Raw genomic sequence first — 18250 nt, 5'->3', positions numbered from 1 at the left:
AGCCATACCCATTTATTTACATTTAACAGTTGTAACAGAGATGTTCTAGCCTGCAATGCTTAAAATGCTTACTGTCTGGCTGGAAAAAGGTTGCTGATACATGCATTGATAAAGCAGTATATATATTACTATGATACAATTTTTTTTTTTTTTTTTTTTTTTTTTTTTTTTTTTTTTTTTTTTTTTTTTTTAGAAGGAGTCTCACTCTGTCGCTCACACTGGAGTGCAGTGGTGTGATCTTGGCTTACTGCAACCTCCGCCTCCCGAGTTCAAGCCATCCTTCTGTCTCAGCCTCTCAAATAGCTGGGACTATAGGCACATGCCACCACGCCTGGCTAATTTTTGTATTTTTAGTACAGACGGGATTTCACCATATTGGCCAGGCTGCTGTCAAACTCCTGACCTCGTGATCCACCCGCCTCCACCTCCCAAAGTGCTGGGATTACAGGCATGAGCCACCGCGCCCGGCCTATGATACAATTTTAAAAATATTTGGATAACTGTTTGGTTTCTTTGCAAGCTTATTTATTTTATTTTATGCATTTAAAAACGTTATTCTGAAAAGAAGATCCATAGGCTTCACCAGAGTTCTCTAAGACATCCAAGACTAGGAAAAAAAGAGAAAGAAAAAGAATTCCTGTATTTCACTGTCTTAGGCTGGGGATCCAAATGGGTGGACTTGTATTTATTTCCTCTGCCTGAGATTCTCTCCCTTCTCTCCCTCCCCCTTTGGCAGATTTTCCATTTCTTTTGGAGTGTGGTACCAAAGCTGTCTCCTTTTTATGAATAACATATTGGATCCTACACATTTACTGAATGAGCCAAGCGAGGCTTTATTAGCACTGTTCAAAGCAATGCCCATAATAACACTGTGTAGTATGGATCTGACTGTCTTCATGTAGCACTGCGGAAAAGGAGGCCCCAAGACGTTGTCTTGCTCGTCATTCATTCACCCTGTATTCACTGAGCACCTATTGTGTGCCAGGGGCTGTGCCAAATTCCCAGGTGACAGAGCTGTTACTGGTGAAGCCAAGTTTTGGATCGGGCCCATCTGACACTAGTGTCTGGGTGGCTCATGCCACAGCAGGTTATGTTCAGGATGTCACGTGAGACCCTGATGCCTCAAGCTTGGCCACTCCTCCATCCCTAGTGTTTCCAACCACATTGTTCCTTGGCTGTGAGCTGTGAAGGGTTTTATCTCATCCTCTCTCCACAGACCACTATTTGTGTTGTTTTGCCTAGAACAGGCCATGGAGTCAGTATTTTCCCAGCTGTAGTAGCATCTTCGGTGATCCCTGTTCATGCCACTGGAATGGCCCTTTAGAAATGTATTATTTATTTATTTATTTATTTATTTTTTTGCAAGCACGAGTTTCTTAAGTGCAGCTCTTTTTTCTTGTCTCTGTAGCACTTTGTGGCTTTCTGAGACCACAGGCTCTAACTTGCCCATTGCAACCCATGTTTAAGCATTTGCACATGGCATTTGATTGAGGGGTAAGTTAAAACTGCTGGCAGTGGAAAGGGCTGGCAGTCAGGTCTCTTATCTCAAGTGGGTGGAAAAATAAGACTGTTCAACGTGGTTCGCTCAACTCATACAGGTCCCTTCTGTCCAAAACCAGGGAGATTGCTTCTCCCTTGGAAACACGGGCACTCCTCATTGGCTGGGTCGGGCTAATACCCACACTATTAGGCATTTTCGCTGCTTTTTTCCCCTTCTTTTCCATGTTGCAAGTGATGTTAATGTACATGGGATTATCCAACTGGTCACCAGTACTTTCTCAGTGCATGAACACAGATTATATTCTATATGTTTGGTGCAATTTTACTATTTTGCATCCTGCTTTTGTCACCACAATACAGTGTCCCAGGGTCCCATATTACTGAACATTCTTTCATAGCAGCACTTCGATGGCTACATGGTATATCTTTGGCCTGCCTTACCATAATTTACTTCAGGTTTTCTTTGTGTTAGGGGACATTTGCAAGACTTTGGATTTCAGCCAGCATCTAATCAGGATACAGAAACCATACTGTTATTTAAACAGGGGATATTCCAGTGTAAATCATTGACAGCTAGTAGAAGCTGGTTAGTTGTGAGTAAAAGAGAATTCCTATGGGTCCAGAAGCAGCAGTTGCAGAAAAGAAGCTATGGCCTCCAGTTTGAGGAAGAGTGGGTAACTGAGGAACTAAAGACCAAGAGCAGGCATTGCTCATCCCCCAGGGTTCTTCAAAGAGGGCATGGCCACCACAGGGACGTCACGACCCATGGGTGGTACAGAGACTTGTCAGAGGAAAGCAGCTGGCCAGCTGGCTGTGCGGCACTATAGATGCGTCTCTGTTGTCAGAAGCTTGGGTAGGCAGAGCTGCTTTGAAGCAGTCCCTGGTAGGGAGAGCAGAGCCCGGGTGCAGGAGGCTTGAGGACTTGCCCATGAAATGGTAATGGTGGATCCCAAAGGGAATGTGCTTTCCCCAGGCAGAGTCACTCCAGTGCCCTCTATTGGTGAAGCGTCACATTGCCGCAGCTGGCAACCTGTCAGAAAGCAGGGCCAAGAATGGTTTTGAGTTGAGAGACAATAAATGAATAACTGGAATATTTGGCCTTGCTTTTAGCCTTTTTTTCTGTAAACAGTGTTGTAGCAAACGTCTTTCATAAAATGTTTATTGCATCTCTGATGTGTTGGTAGGATAAATTCATAGAATTTGAACATTTCAAAGGCCTTAGTCATATGTTACAAAATCATCCTGTTGACTCTACTGGGTGCTGTGTATGGGAGCAAAGACATACAGCCTTGTTTTAGAACTTGTTCCTCCTTTACCTTTCGAATGTTGGCTTTGTCTGCTGGGTTGTTAACTCTTAGGCTGAGAGATGCTCAGAGCTGGCGATGCCAAGGTTGGAGCCTGCAGTCTGATGTAATAAGGGCCAAGCTCTGCCATGGAGGGAGGGAGTAGTGTGTTGCTGAAGTCCTCCCTCATCTTGCTCAGTCTACTGAACGCATTCCCCTCCCATTTCATTAGCTGCTTCAACAAATTCATTTCCCTAAAACATCCCCTTCATCCTATCAGTAGTCTCTCTCAAAAGCTGTAAACGTTTCCTCTTTGTTTATGGCAGTGCAAATGAAAGAGAAGAGGAGAGAACTGACCAATGGCCCTGGGTCCCTTGCCTCCATTCTGTTGATGAGGGACTGAAGCAAAATGACATGCCCAAGGTCACGTGGGAAGTGAGCTGGTCAGGCCCAACCAGGGCTTCCTTCCTCCCAGTCCTCTGCTTCTTGCAGTTGCCAGACCACTGTGGCTCCATCACCCTAACTCCTCATTGTTCTCCCAGCACAGCACCTGTCCTGCAACAGGTATCACACTCCTCTAGTGCTCACACTATGCCCTTGCTGGGGCTGCCCCACTGTCTGAAATGCCAAGATGGCCCCCCTCAGCTGCTGTGCTCAAGGGGACTGCCTACACCTAACTTCAAGGCCAAGTCCAAGATTCACATCGACATAATTGTATTCCATTACTGTTTAACAGATTCGAGTCAGTAATTCTTATCCTACAGTATTAGAGATGTGGACATGAACTGGGTTCTACCCTGAGCTTTTAGTCCCAGCCTGGACACCAGGCAAAAGTAGGTATGTGCTGGCTTCTATCATGTGAAATTGACTAAGGAAGCAAGCAACTTCATGTCTTTCAACAGGGGTCTGCTTTTTTGTTTGTTTTTTGTTTGTTTTTTTAATCGTGGACATCTGGTAGTGCATGTTCCTTTAAAGCGAGTTTGTCATCTCCAGAAAAGCATGTTGTTCTTTCTATCTTCCACAAGTCCTTGGTTAAAACACTGAAGGGGACAGGCAGTCTCCTTCTGTCCTTTCCCTCAGGCTTGCCGTGTCCTGACAGATTCCCTTGGCTCCTGGGAGCTGTCTACCCACCTCTGTCTGCTCCTTCTGACCCAGATCTTATTACAGATATAGAGAGAGCAAACCATTTATTGCAGAACAGGCCCTTCACCTTCATGTTCTGTGTTTACAGACCACAAATAGGTAGTTAATAGATATCTCTTAATACTTGTCTTGTTCTTTCTTTTTTCGGCTTTGGGAATTGGGTACAGTATATCTGGGTCCTGTGGAAAGCGAAATGATTGGAGAAAAAGACAACAGCTGAAAATGGAATTCTCACTTAGGAGCATGAAAAAAGAGTAGAAAAGAAGTCAAACCACAAATTCTTCAAATTAATGGGTGGGAACGAAGTGCTACCACTCTAATGGGGTGGCGGGGTTGCCGTTTCTGATGGTGAGCAGCCCCTGGAAGGCTGGAGCCTCTGTTATGTGGAATGGGCATTTACAACAGCTGACCACTTTTTCTTCCTTATCCTTCTTCCTCATCCCCAACTCTTTGCCTTCCCCCCGCCTTTTTTTTTGGCGGGGGTTGGGTGGTGTCTGGATTTTATTTTAGGGTATTTCTAACATGCCTCCTTAACGTTCTAACATGCCTCCTTAACGGTCAGATCCGTAGTCCTGTCTGGAGACATTGCTCTGTAACTTAGCAACCAGCATATCATATATTGCCCTCAGTTGTTTCATTAGCCTGAAGATGTGAACATCAAAAAAATGGACACACAGTGGACAAAAGCGATCAGGCATGCATGCAAAAACAGTCTCTGTGATGATTAAGAAATAGACCTGAACAACTGCATTATTTTACAGTAACATATCCAAAGTAAGGGCCTCCTCACATCTGGAGAAAGAGACAGACACAGACAAGGATGGAGAGGGAGTGAGAAGAGATGGAGCCAGGGAAGATGTTGGAGCTTCCTGCCCTCCACAGGGCCTGAATGCAGGGGATCGGAAGCCTTCCTCCCTGTGGACCTCCTGTTGTCCTTGCTAAAAGACAGGAAGGAGAATAGAATTGGGATTTTTGAGTAGGCAAAATTCTTAATTTATCTGACTCAGTAGAAAGTTGGCATACTGAGAAAAACAGATTTCAGAGGGAAACATATGACAACAATGACATTTTTCTGTGCCATCTTATTACTCAATCTGCATGGAGGCTGAGTCGATGAACTAGTAAAGACACAAAGACATCCTATCGAGATGTCTGTGAATGGCAGGGGCTGGTACAGTCTGGAACTGCTGGGTATTGGTAAATATGACAGCAGGGCTTTGGCTGGCTTTCACTGGGCCATTTGTCATTCTCCTCATACATTGTGTTCAGTCAGGACATTTCCCTGCAGAAATGTTCTTTCTGCTGGTTTTCTCATTTTTGAGAAGCTGGCATGAGTTTTGTTTGCTTCAAACTTTATTATTTATTACCTCAAAATTCAGAATATTTATTCCAAATGTCATGTGTAGTCTTAACAAAAGTTTAGACTGTGGTGATTCTAAACTTCATTTTGTATCAGAGTTACTTGGGATCATAGTGAAAATGCAGCAAACCAGGTCCCTGATTCATGGGCTGTGGAGGGGAATCCCCAGAAATCTGCATCCTAATACTCACCCATGGTGATTCTAAAACAGATGGTCTGAAGATCATAGGAGAAATGAAAGATTAAAGACTCATTTTCCAGAGAGGGCATGTGGCAATTTCTTGGCACTGTGAGTTGATAGATACATTCTTTGCTTTCATGGAATCCCTTTCCCTGTTTGTGGGGAGTATTGCCGCATTGTTTTTTTCTTCTTTACACACTTTATTTATTTCCCATAAGTTATTGGGGTACAGGTGGTATTTGGTTACATAAGTTCTTTAGTGGTGATTTGTGAGATTTCGGTACACTTATCACCCGAGCAGTATACACTGCACCATATTTGTAATCTTTTATCCCTTGCCCCCCCTCCTGCTCTTCCCCCCAAGTCCCCACAGTCCATTGTATCATTCTTATGCCTTTGTGTCCTCATAGCTTTGCTCCCATATATCAGTGAGGACATGTGACATTTGGTTTTCCATTCCTAATTTACTTCACTTAGAATAATAGTCTCCAGTCTCATCTAGGTTGCTGAAAATGCTGTTAACTCACTCCTTTTTATGGCTGCATAGTATTCCATCTCATATATAGATGTGTATGTGTGTGTGTATATGTGTGTGTGTATATATGTGTGTATATATGTATGTATATATATGTGTGTGTGTATATATGTGTGTGTATGCATGTATATACACCACAGTTTCTTTATCTACTCATTGATTGATGGGCATTTGGGTTGGTTCCACGATTTTGCTATTGTGAATTGTGCTGCTATAAACGTGCGTGTGCAAGTATCTGTTTTTGAATAATGGCTTGTTTTCCTCAGGGTAGATACCCAGTAGTGGGATTGCTGGATCAAATGGTAGTTCTACTTCTAGTTCTTTAAGGAATCTCCACACTGTTTTCCACAGTGGTTATACTAGTTTACATTCCCACCAGAAATGTAGAAGTGTTCCCTGTTTACCACATCCATGCCAATGTCTACTATTTTTTTTATTTTTTTGATTATGGCCATTCTTACAGGAGTAAGGTGGTATAGCATTGTGGTTTTGATTTGCATTTCCCTGATCATTAGGGATGTTGAACATTTTTTTATATGTTTCTTGGCCATTTGTATATCCTTTTTTGAGAATTGTCTGTTCATGTCCTTAGCTCACTTTTTGATGGGATTTTTTTTTTTTTTTCTTACTGATCTGTTTGAGTTCCTTGTAGATTTTGGATATCAGTCCTTTTTCAAATGTATAGATTGTGAAGATTTTCTCCCACTCTATGGGTTGTCTATTTACTCTGCTGACTGTTCCTTTTGCCATGCAAAAAGCTCTTTAGTTTATGTCCCAGGTATTTATCTTTGTTTTAATTGCATTTGCTTTTGGCTTCTTGGTCATGAAATCCTTGTCTAAGCCAATGTCTAAAAGGGTTCTTCCAATGTTATCTTCTAGAATTTTTATAGTTTCAGGTCTTATGTTTAAGTCCTTAATTCATCTTGAGTTGATTTTTGTAAAAGGTGAGAGATGAGGATCCAGTTTCATTCTCCTATATATGGCTTGCCAATTATTCCAGCATCATTTGTTGAAAAGGGTGTCCTTTCCCCACTTTATGTTTTTGTTTGCTTTGTTGAAGATCAGTTGGTTATAAGCATTTTGGTTTATTTCTGTGTTCTCTATTCTGTTCCATTGGTCTATGTGCCTATTTTTATACCACTACCATGCTGTTTTGGTGACTATGGCCTTATAGTGTAGTTTGAAATCAGGTAGTGTGATGTCTCCAGGATTATGGCTGCCTCTGTTGAGTCATGCAGGTTGTCAGGGAAGTGGGGGAAGGCCGGCAGTGACAGGCTTCACCCAGCTCCCACGCTAACTGAAGGGCCAGTCTCACTCCCACCATACAAAGTTCGGCTACAGATTTCCTTCTCTCTGTGGAGTTATACCTGCTGCTCCAGTGTCTACCCTCCCATTGGATCCCTGTGGTGCCAGGCCGTAATGGCCTGCTAGGCGACGCAGGGAGCTCCCAGGACCTTTCTGCTGCTTCCTCTACTTTGTATTTCTCTCTGCTCTCTAAATTGGCTCAGCTCCAGGTAAGGTTGGAAACTTCTCCTGCAAACAGACCTTCAGCTTCTCTAGTGGGAGTGTTTTCGGAGAGGAGGGTCTCCCTTTCCTACTTCCACAGTTGGGGCACTCACAGTATTTGGGGTGTCTCCTGGGTATTGCGGGAGCCAGTCTGTTTCCTTCAGAGGGTCTGTGGGTCCTCTCGGGATTACTGGTTTGTCCTTGCAATCTATCTGGAGCTAAAATCCACAATGCGAACTTCGGCACGCTGCACTATCTGGAGCTGCAATCTAGTCCTGCCTCCCGTCCGCCATGATGATCCCCTTCCCATTTGCCACTTTAAAGCCTTAGAGCCAAGTCTCTCCATTCAGTTGCAATGCCCCAGTGAGGTACTTTTTTTTTTTTTCTTGAGACAGAGTTTCGCTCTTGCTGCCCAGGCTGGAGTGCAGTGGCGCGATCTCGCTCACTGCAACCTCTACCTTCCAATTTCAAGCGATTCTCCTGCTCAGCCTCCTGAGTAGCTGGGATTACAGGCACCCGTCACCACGCCCGGCTAATTTTTTTGTATTTTCATTAGAGACCGGGTTTCACCATGTTGCCCAGGCTGCTTTCGAACTCCTGACCTCGTGACCCACCCACCTCAGCCTCCCAAAGTGCTGGGATTGCAGGCTTGAGCCACAGCGCCTGGCCCTCCACACACTTTCATATGCCATTTGATGCGGTTTCTTTGGCCTGAGAAAAGTGACCTTGCCTCAGATGAATGTTGCTTGGATTGACCCTGTCAAAAGATGGCTCCCAAGTGTCACCCATACCACTTGTTGATAAGACAGAGATGACCTTGTTGCTCACCTTGTTGAGGGAGAACATCAGCATGCAACACTTTGTCAGTATCTCAGGCAGAGGTGAATTCGTCAGGACTGCACTAGAGATGCAGCACCAGTAGGAGATGTATTTGAACTGATTGCAAGGAATTACCTCGTGGGATTATGGGAGCTGGTTAGGAAAACGCGAAATCCACAGGGAAGGCTGGAATTCTGAGACACAGACTAAATCTGCTATCTACTGTCCACAGATAGAATTTGTTCCTTCAAGGAACCCTCAGCTCTATTTTATTGTTAGTGTTTTGTTTTTTGTTTTGTTTTGTCTTGTTTTGAAGAGACAGGGTCTTGCTCTGTTGCCTACGTTGGAGTGCAGTAGTGGGATCATAGATCACTGCAGCCTTGACCTTCTGGGCTCAAGCAATCATCCCACCTCAGCCTCCCAATTAGCTGGGACCACAGGCATGAGCCACTATGCCCGGCTAAACAACTCTGTTTTTAAGGCCTTTCAATTTATTGAAGCAGGCCCATTGAGATTATCTAGGATAATCTCTCTTACTTAAAGTCAAATGATTATAGACTTTCATCACATCTACAAAATACCTTACAGCAACATGTAGATTAGTATTCACATAACTGGGAACTGTATTCTAGTCAAGTTGACACATCAAAAAGGCCACCCAGTACCACACCACCCCCAGCTGTACCAAAAAAAAAAAAAAAAAAAAAAAAAAAAAAAAAAAAAAAAAAAAAAAGGCTATCACAGAAAGTAAAGTCAGAATTTATTGAGAATTGGAAGTTTGGTTTAGTTGGGTCTTTCAAAGCATGTATGGGTCATGATACAACAGTTCGGATTGGTGGAAACTGCAGGTTTCGAGGCAAGGGATTCAAAGAACCTTAGAGGATAAACAGTTGATGTTTTTCATTTGAGTTTCTGGGTCTTTCAGAAAGTTCTGTAATGAGCAGTCATGCCATCTGCCTAAGCAGGAGACTTCTGGAAGAATAAAGTTATGCCAGTGAAGACAGAGGAAGCATACAAAGTGCTGTTACTGCAGACATTGGAAGGTGTGCATTCTTAGTGACCAGCTGAGTATGGGGGTGAGGTAGACGGTTTCTGTTCTCAGTCCAGAGGCTCTGGATTCCTTTCTCATGAAGCGGCCACATGACCCTTGTTCCCAAAGCCTGAGCTTTGCAATTCTCCTTCTCAGGAGAATATTTGTGGACAGATACGACTGCCATATTGCCCAGCTGGCTCCTTGAGAGAGATGACACGTTTGCTAACAGCAAATCAGAGCTGGAGCGCCACCCCTTTCTTACCCCTGCTCCTCCCTCTTCTTAAATGGTAGAAGATCAGTCTGCCTTTCAAGTGTCCCGTCTTCCTTTTCTTCTTCCTGCATCTCCAGCTCTAAGCGACCACACAGGACTTTTTTCTGTTCCATGAGGAGGTCTTGTCCTTTCGTGCCTCAGAGCTTTGAGATGTGCTGTTTCCACCTCTTTCCTGGGAAATCCTGCCTATGTGCAGAGGGCCATCTTGAATGTCATCTCCTCTAAAAACCTTTGCTGCACACCCTGTTCTTCCCCTCTCCTCGCATCACACCTATGTGCTGATGCAGCGCTGGTCACCCCCAGGTCTCTGCCATGGTACAGATACAGTTATTACATGTCAGTTTCTCTCACTGACCAATTCCCAGCAGACAGGAATTAGTCCTATTTAACTTTGTATCTGCCTTGGTGCCTCATCTGTGCCTGGCATAGAGTAATTTAGCCATTTATTCAACAGATAGTGTTTGAGTGCCAGCATGTGCCGGGTCATAGGTGTCCACTATTCTGGATGGGAGTCATATACACATACTAAACTATCTGCTCTCTTGGAGGTGACATCTTAGGGGTGAGGGAGACAGCCAATGAACAAAAAAAGATGAACAAGTAAAAGCACATAGACAGCACTTATTGATGCTTAGAGGGCTGCTCCCTCTGAAACAGACTGAGGGTTGAATAGGATAAAAAAAAGTGGGTGAGAGATTCCCTGCCTCCAATACGAAGCATGCCTGTGAGACAGAATTCCTCCTTAGACATGTTGGTCAACTTACAGAAGAGGTATGCATTTGCTAATATTTGTTATCCTGCTGGGTAGATGTTTCTGTCCTTGGTGTAATATAGATTGTATTATTATTTTTATTTATTATTTACGTATAGGGTCTAGCTAAAAACAAATAAGAATATAGCAATGTGCTTTTTACGTATTATTTTTGTGCTTAATAATAAACAGTGAACTCTCTCCCTTTCTCTCTCTGTCTCTCTCATTTCTTTCTAGCATTTGCAATGTGCCAGGCACCGTTTTAAGGACTTTAAATGGGTTATCGCACTTGGTCCTCAGAATAACCTTAGGAAATAGGCAATATCCTCGTTTTCCATATGAGAAAGCCGGGGACATGAGAAAGCTGGGAGCATAAGGACAGCCATGCCACTTGCACCAGGTTTTCCCGCTTGGAAGTGAATTGTGTGTCCAGTCTGGGTGGCCCCATCACTTTTAAGCTGTGGACTATGCCTCCTGTGTGGGATTTATGAAATCAGAACAATGACAAGCCTCTTCCTTTGTTAATGAAGTTTACATCTTAAGTTAGGCCTTTCTTACAAAGCCAAAGGTGTCATCAGCACATGGTGAAAAAGCTGTAATCCAGTTGACTTTCTGGATAGAATATGCAGTGGTCTACCATTGCCTTTGTTTCTGAGTTTGCTCTGCCTTTCTGCCAGGACCTTAAATTTTTAATGCATATTTTATTAGTTCTTCTACATATCTCCTTTTCATTTGAAGTACAAGACACTGATTTAAAAGCATGGGGGAAGGAAAGGAGAGAAGATAAATGTAATTGTTGACTGAGAAGGCACAGGCAGAAGGTGCTGCTGTCTCTGGGACAGCAGGAATTGCTCCCATTCTTCAGCCAGTTCGAGTCTAGATGCAGTGCCTATGTCCGTTTCCTCTTGTTCTTATTCACCTCTAACAGTGCATTGTTCTTCCCACTTTTGGGAAGAGAACTTAGGTCTGAGGAATTAAGTAGCTTGTACTGAGTCCACTCAGCTGGTGGGAAGCAGAGCAGGAATTGAGCCCAGCTTTATCAGAGGATTTAATCATGCTTTGCTTTGAAACAAACAATCATCAAGACCCTTTCTGGAAAGCAGTCTTGCTTGGGTTCCAAAAAGGAAGCAGTGAACCTTGAAGGAGTGCCTGAGGGAGCCTAGAGGCCAATGAGGAACTTCTCCCAGCCCTCCTCCCACCCAGCACCCAGTATGTCGCCTTGGGTGTGGTGGGGAAGCCCTGGGACTCTGGGGAGCATTCCTTAGCACTTAGGAATCCAGTCTTGATTATTTGCTGTCATGTATGTTGAGCGACTGATGAACTCTCCCCTCTGAGGGTAAATGCAAGGTCTGGGTCTTGCCTTTGTCAGGCACACAGAGCACAGCCTTTGTTGCCAGATTACCTGGGTTTGAGTCCTCTCATCCCCTCCATGATGTTGGGCAAATAACTCATCCTCTCAGCAGCTTTGCTTTCTTATCTTTAACGTGGGCATAGAGGTGTAATGTTGGTTACATAAGCATGAGAAACAAAAACTCCCAGCCCAGTTCCTTTCAATAAATGTTAGTTTATTGCTTTTGTTAGGAATGCCTCATCACAACTCCAAACTTCCATGATTATTAGAAAGATTATTTCTGGGCCAGGTGTGGTGGCTTCCGTCTATAATCCCAACACTTTGGGAGGCCGAGGTGGGCGGATCACAAGGTCAGGAGTTCGAGATCAGCTTGCCCAATATGGTGAAACCTCGTCTCTACTGAAAATACAAAAATTAGCCGGGCATGGTGGTGGGCACCTATAGTCACAGCTACTCGAGAGGCTGAGGCAGGAGAGTCGCTTGAACATGGGAGGCGGAGGTTACAGTGAGCCGAGATTGTGCCACTACACTCTAGCCTGGGTGACAGAGCAAGACTCCTTCTGGGGAAAAAAAAAAAAAAAAAAAGATTGTTTCTAAACCCTCCTGACATTTTTATACCCCTAGAGCCTTCTTCCCTTCCTGTTTGGAAAATTTGGTAAGAATAAATTAGACCTCTTTCCTCTTAGGAAGAGAACTGCCTTAAGCCTTATATGAACAGGTGTGCCTGACCCAAGGGTTCAATCAGCACGTCTGCTGGCTCACTCTGAGACTTGTTCTTCATAGTCACTAATACAAAGGATTTTTCATTCTCCATCTTATTTTCTCAAGTTGTTTAGAGCTTGAGCAAAGAAAGGGTGTGTTATGTATTCGGCTTCCTTAGAACTCTGTTGTTAGTATTTGCCATCTTCCTTTTCATTTCTCACAGAGTCAGAATTTTAGAGTTGAAAAGAGATTTTAAAAATGACTTGAATTCATTTCCCCATCTCCTATCTCAGCCTGCCTGCCAAGAGACATTCAGTACCATGCTTACCTGCTTCCGGTAATGACGAGCTGGCTCTCTCCAGAGGTGACCCAGTGCATCAGGGGATGCTCTACACTGGGCTAAATTGCACATGTAGGGCCCAGATCTGGTGGTATTGGGTTTTCGGGCCTGCCTGCACTTGGTGTGAAATGTTCAGATCTGCTTTTCTTTTGGAGGGAATTCTGGCCTGAAGGCTGCCCCCTTCTGGGTGGTTCTTTTAGAAAATTCATTGTCCAAAAAGTCATCAGAATTGGCTGAGGAAGCAAGCAATTTTATGTGTCTTTGGCATCTCATCAAGAAATTTCCTACCACCTCAGTGTGTCTACTGAGTCCTGAGCAAACTCCAGCTTGTGGCTTGATCTTATATTATGCAAGGTAGTGATCCTGAAGGCAGATTTATTAACCCCCAACTTCAGCATACCAGGTAGGGCATGCAACCATGGTGAGTCCTGGAAGGCCTCCTCCTGGAAATTATGTGTGGTATATACTCTACTGGAAGAAAATAAAACCACCAATGAAATTCTATCTTCAATGTCAAAGATGCTGTATTAATCTGTTCTTACACTGCTATAAACAACTACCCGAGACTAGGTAATTTATAAAGAAAAGAGGGTTTAATTGACTCACAGTTCTGCATGGCTGGGGAGGCCTCAAAAAACTTACAAATATGGTAGAAAGGTAAGCAGGCACGTCTTACATGGCAGCGAGTGAGTGAGTGTGTGAAAGAAGCAAAGGGGAAAGAGCCCCTTATAAAACCATCAGATCTCGTGAGAACTCACTCACTCTCATGAGAACGGCATGAGGGAAACTGCCCCTGTGATCCGATTGCCTTCGCCCAGGTCCCTCTCTCAACACATGGGGATTATGATTGAAGATGAGACTTTGGTGGGGACACAAAGCCAAACCACATCAGATGCTAAGTGGTAGCTTCATAACACTCACTTCAAATATACTTGCCACATGGAGGCAGGCTGATTGGAGAGCTGCTTATTTATGCTATTTATTCTTAACTTCAAGGCAACATGCAAAAGGAACCAGCAAATGTTAAGAAACGAAGCTCTTTAATAACCCTTTTAAAGAAACAGCTTTACTGAGACAGATGTCACAGTGATCCACCTTTTAAAGGGGGTGTTTAGTGCATTCACAGTGTTGTGCAGCCATCACCAATCTAGTTCCAAAACATTTGCATCACCCCAGAAGAAAATACTGAACCCACCAAGCAGTCATTCCCATTGCTTCCCTCCCCCAGCCTTAGGCAACCATTTATCCTAATGCCTGATTCTATTGATTGGCCCATCCTGGACATTTCATGCAAACGCAGTCATGTAACATGAAGCCTTTGTGTCTGGCATCTTTCACTTAGTGTAATGTTTTCAAGGTTTATCCATGTTGTAGCATGTATTGGTACTTTATTCCTTTTATTAATTTTAAGACAAAGTTTCACTCTTGTTTTCTAGGCTGGAGTGTAGTGGTGCGATCTCAGCTCACTGCAACCTCTGTCTCCTGGGTTCAAGCAATTCTCCTGTCTCAGCCTCCTGAGTAGCTGGGATTACAGGCACCCGCCACCATGCCTGGCTAATTTTTTTTTGTTTGTTTGTATTTTTAGTAGAGACGGGGTTTCATCGTGTTGGTCAAGCTGGTCTTGAACTCCTGACCTCAGGTGATCCGCCTGCCTTGGCCTTCCAAAGTGCTGGGATTACAGGTGTGAGCCACCACGCCTTTCATTCCTTTTTTATGACTTATTAATTTTCTGCGGAATGGAAAGAACACATTTTGCTTATCCATTTATCAAGTAGTGGACTTATGTATTGTTTCTACTTTTTGGCTATTACAGATAATGTTTCTGTAAACATTAGTGCACAAATTCTTGTGTGGACACATGCTTTCAGTTCTATTGGGTAAATATGTAAGAGTGTAATTGTAGGAGTCAGGAATTGTAGAAATGTAGGAGTCAGGTCATATGACCTTAATAACCTTTTAAAATTACTTTTTTTGTTTGCTATACTTGGGACTCATATTCCTTTTCTTTGGGTTTATATTCACTTCCTTGGTACTGAATATTTTCAGATAGAAAGTTAACAGCCTTTCTAGAAATAATTAAAAATTATTCAAGTGAGAATAAACTGAATGCCTGTTTTATCTGCTAGATTATATTTGCCTTTGTTCTCTTCTTTACCAAGCTTCTACTTGAAGATTTACAAAGATTTTTTATTTCTTTTCCAGAACCGCAATGAGATAAAAAATGGCACTATCCTTCGATTAACCAAATCTCCAGTAAGTTGATCTCAGCTTCTAACTTCCCAGTAAATTCTTTGCTCTGCGTTTCTGCTATATGTGAGATATTAATTTTTGAGGATGACTTTAGTGCAAAGCAAAAGGCTTCCAGAATGTCCTGACATGCAGATTCTGGATTAGCAGGAATGCTCCTCCATAGATTTCCCACTGCAGAGGAGGAAGACCTTACTCCAAGCGAAGGGCAAGCTTGTCTGACCTGTGGCCCAGGATAGCTTTGAATTCACAAATTCGTAAACTGTCTTAAAACATCATGAGTTTTTTTGTATTTTATTTAGTTATTCAACTATCGTTAGTGTATTTTATGTGTGGCCCAAGACATTCTTCTTCTTATTGTGGACCAAGGAAGCCAAAAGATTGGACACCTCTGCTTTAAGGTTTGAGTTTGGAGGTCGTCTTGACAACTTCTGTGTTACAACTGGGATCACTCACCTGTACCAACTGGTTTTACCCACCTGCTCACACATCCACCTAATGCCATCTGAGCAAATTCAGACAACAAACAAACAAAACCAAAGTCGGTTATTTCCCTTTAAAGTCAGTGTGCGTGTGTGTGTTTGTGTGAAAGAGAGAGTTTAAGTACTTTGTAGCTTTAATGGGTTATTACAACAATTCATAAAAATAATTTACAAATGTTGGCCACTTCACTGTTCCATTGACAGCTGATTCTACATAAAGAACTTTAGAGTCTTCTGAATTAAAGCTGCTAAACAAGATGCTACAGTATATTTAGACTATTGTAGTCGCTGATGTCTCTTTTCTTGATCTTTCCTACTTGCTTGGCGATACTTTAGGTAGTAACATTAGTGTATTTAACTATGTTATTTTACAGTGCATTTCATTGCTTTCTTAAAAAAATAATCTGCCCCAAATACACCACGTGTTACTATTTTCACTCTGCATATGTGATGAAAACTGTATCTAACTATCATTTTCAGTTTCCACTGAAGCCATGTGGTAGGCTAAAAATAAATTTAAAAATTGGGAAAAGCATCTGGCTAAAATTAAGCTGCGGGTACTATAACTACCATAAATTCTTATTGTTGAAAATTACGTTAGAGTGGCTTAGAAACTCCTAAACATTTTACCCAATAACATCCTGAACCTAAAAACAGTGATGAGCTCAGTGGAGTGAGTTGCTACAGTTCGCAGAACTGTCTTTGATGCCTGCTTTGCTACTTAATGGAAATTATAATCTTTACTCATTTTTCAGTGGCTACATGATGAGCTGAGGCATTTTTGTCTGACTTTGCATTGGTCTTCTTACTCAAGTCAGCATGAATGAATGTTAATTTGACCTTTAGACCATTGTTTTGTTTGGTTTTTGTAGTTTCTATTTATCCTGCTAAATGTAATCATCTGCTTGCTGGACAGAAAAAGTAGACCTTGCCTTTTATTTCCTTTTAGAGTCTAAAAGACAGGTTTTTAATCAAAGCCTTCTCTAAGGCAAAGAAGGAGTTAGTTTCATTTTTTTATTGCTATGGATTCATGAACAAAATTTCCACAATCTAAGTCACTCCTTGAAAGAAGGCTGGATATGAGAGAGGGTGAAGTTTTTCAGCATCCCAAAGGAAACTTAGGATGACTTGTCATCAGGGAGAATGGAATTTGTGTTCTTGAGAGAATGATCCTCACATTCCCAGCTCAGTGAATGGAAAGATGTGAAAGCCCGTGTAAGAGGCACTATTAAAGATGGGAGCCCACCTACAAGAGACTGGCTTACGGTTTCCAAAAAGCAGTGGTTCCCAAACTTGGATCAGCTGTGAAACTTTGAAAATGCTGATATCTGGTGCCTTAATAGAGAGGGTGGATTATAGTATTTGGGAATTGGCCCCAGGAATCTGCATTTTTAAGCAACCACGTTGTGTTGTGGCTGTGGCCACAGGGTCTAGAATTGGGAAGTTACTCTATAAGCAAGACATTTTCGACCTGTGAACTTTAAATAGGTTGTTTTTTATAATTTTGCATTTAGCTGAAAAATACAGGTTGCATGTACTCGTTCATTTTTATATACACAATAAAAATATGTTTAAAGAAAAAAACACCTATGAAGCTACCATAAAGAAGCCAGCAGATGGTGTATACTAGCTTTTGAAGTTCCTTCTGCCTCAGCTGAACTCTCCCTGAAGCCAGATAAGGACATCTCAGCACCCACATGGATATACATACACGCGCGCACAACACACACACACACACACACACACACACACACACACACACACACACACACACACTCCTGTTTTTATGTAATGTGTAGCTATGCTGAGTTTTACCTCCACTCTGTCAAAGGTGGTCTTTTTGTTGATTGATGAATTTGTTTTCTGTTTCCATTTATCACAGAACAGTCCCTCTAGATTGTTCCTAGAGAATTAGGTCATTGATACTAGAGGATCTAAACAAACAACCTGCACTGTTTAATTTGTAATAGGCCTTGTACATGGCTGCTGCTTCTCCACTGCATGGTACATCTTTAGACAGTCTCTCTAGTGGCCGTGTTAAACAAGTGTATCTTTCTAGTGTGGTATGTTTATCCATCTCCTGTTACCATAAAAATATAAGCTGGGTGCGGTGGCACACACCTGTAATCCCAGTACTTTAGGAGGCCAAGGCGGGTGGATCACGAGGTCAAGAGTTCAAGACCAGCCTGGCCAAGATGGCGAAACCCCGTCACTACTAAAAATACAAAAATTAGCCAGGCATGGTGGTGGGTGCCTGTAATCCCAGCTACTCAGATGGCTGAGGCAGAGAATTGCTTGAACCCGGGAGGCGAGGGTTACAGTGAGCTGAGATCATGCCACTGCACTCCAGCCTGGGCGACAGAGTTTTATATATATATATATATATAGAGAGAGAGAGAGAGAGAGAGAGAGCGCAAGAGAGAGAGACAGCGAGTGTGTGTGCGCGCCAGGAACACACCCAGAGAATGTGTGCAAATGTCTGTGACGTTTGGAGCAGTCAGGGTTTGGGGAACTTCTGAGTGCAGAGCTGAATAGTGTGTCCTACCTGCCATGATCATAATAGCTGTGGGCATGGAGTCTGAGGTCCTCTGTTGCATGCAGCATATTTTAAAATCAGCTTTGGCTATTGTTCGTAGCAGAAGAAGCTTGGCTTGCCAGACCATTGTTGTTACTCTTCTGAAATTTTTGTTTTAAGGGGTGCTTACGGTGACTATATTTGTAGTCTTGAAGTGGAGAGAAACTTCTA

At 42.8% G+C, this 18250-nt stretch overlaps 1 protein-coding gene across 8 annotated transcripts in view; it reads left to right on the top strand.

Annotated features, from left to right (window-relative positions):
* ELMO1 (engulfment and cell motility 1) overlaps positions 1-18250 on the top strand; it is a 578919-nt gene that overhangs the window by 157600 nt on the left and 403069 nt on the right. For 7 of the 8 annotated variants that reach the window (XM_050783305.1, XM_050783301.1, XM_050783306.1 and 4 more), the window contains exon 5: positions 14978-15028. The exons of the other annotated variant lie outside the window; for it this stretch is intronic. In XM_050783305.1, the coding sequence (XP_050639262.1) occupies positions 14978-15028 (51 nt within the window). The remainder of the gene's footprint in view (positions 1-14977; positions 15029-18250) is intronic. 8 annotated transcript variants of the gene reach the window in all.

This window comes from Macaca thibetana, chromosome 3 (assembly GCF_024542745.1).
Source record: "Macaca thibetana thibetana isolate TM-01 chromosome 3, ASM2454274v1, whole genome shotgun sequence".
NCBI classification, from domain to species: Eukaryota; Metazoa; Chordata; class Mammalia; order Primates; family Cercopithecidae; genus Macaca; species Macaca thibetana.
Note: the sequence above shows the minus strand (reverse complement) of the source record. Positions and strands in the feature narration are given on the sequence as shown.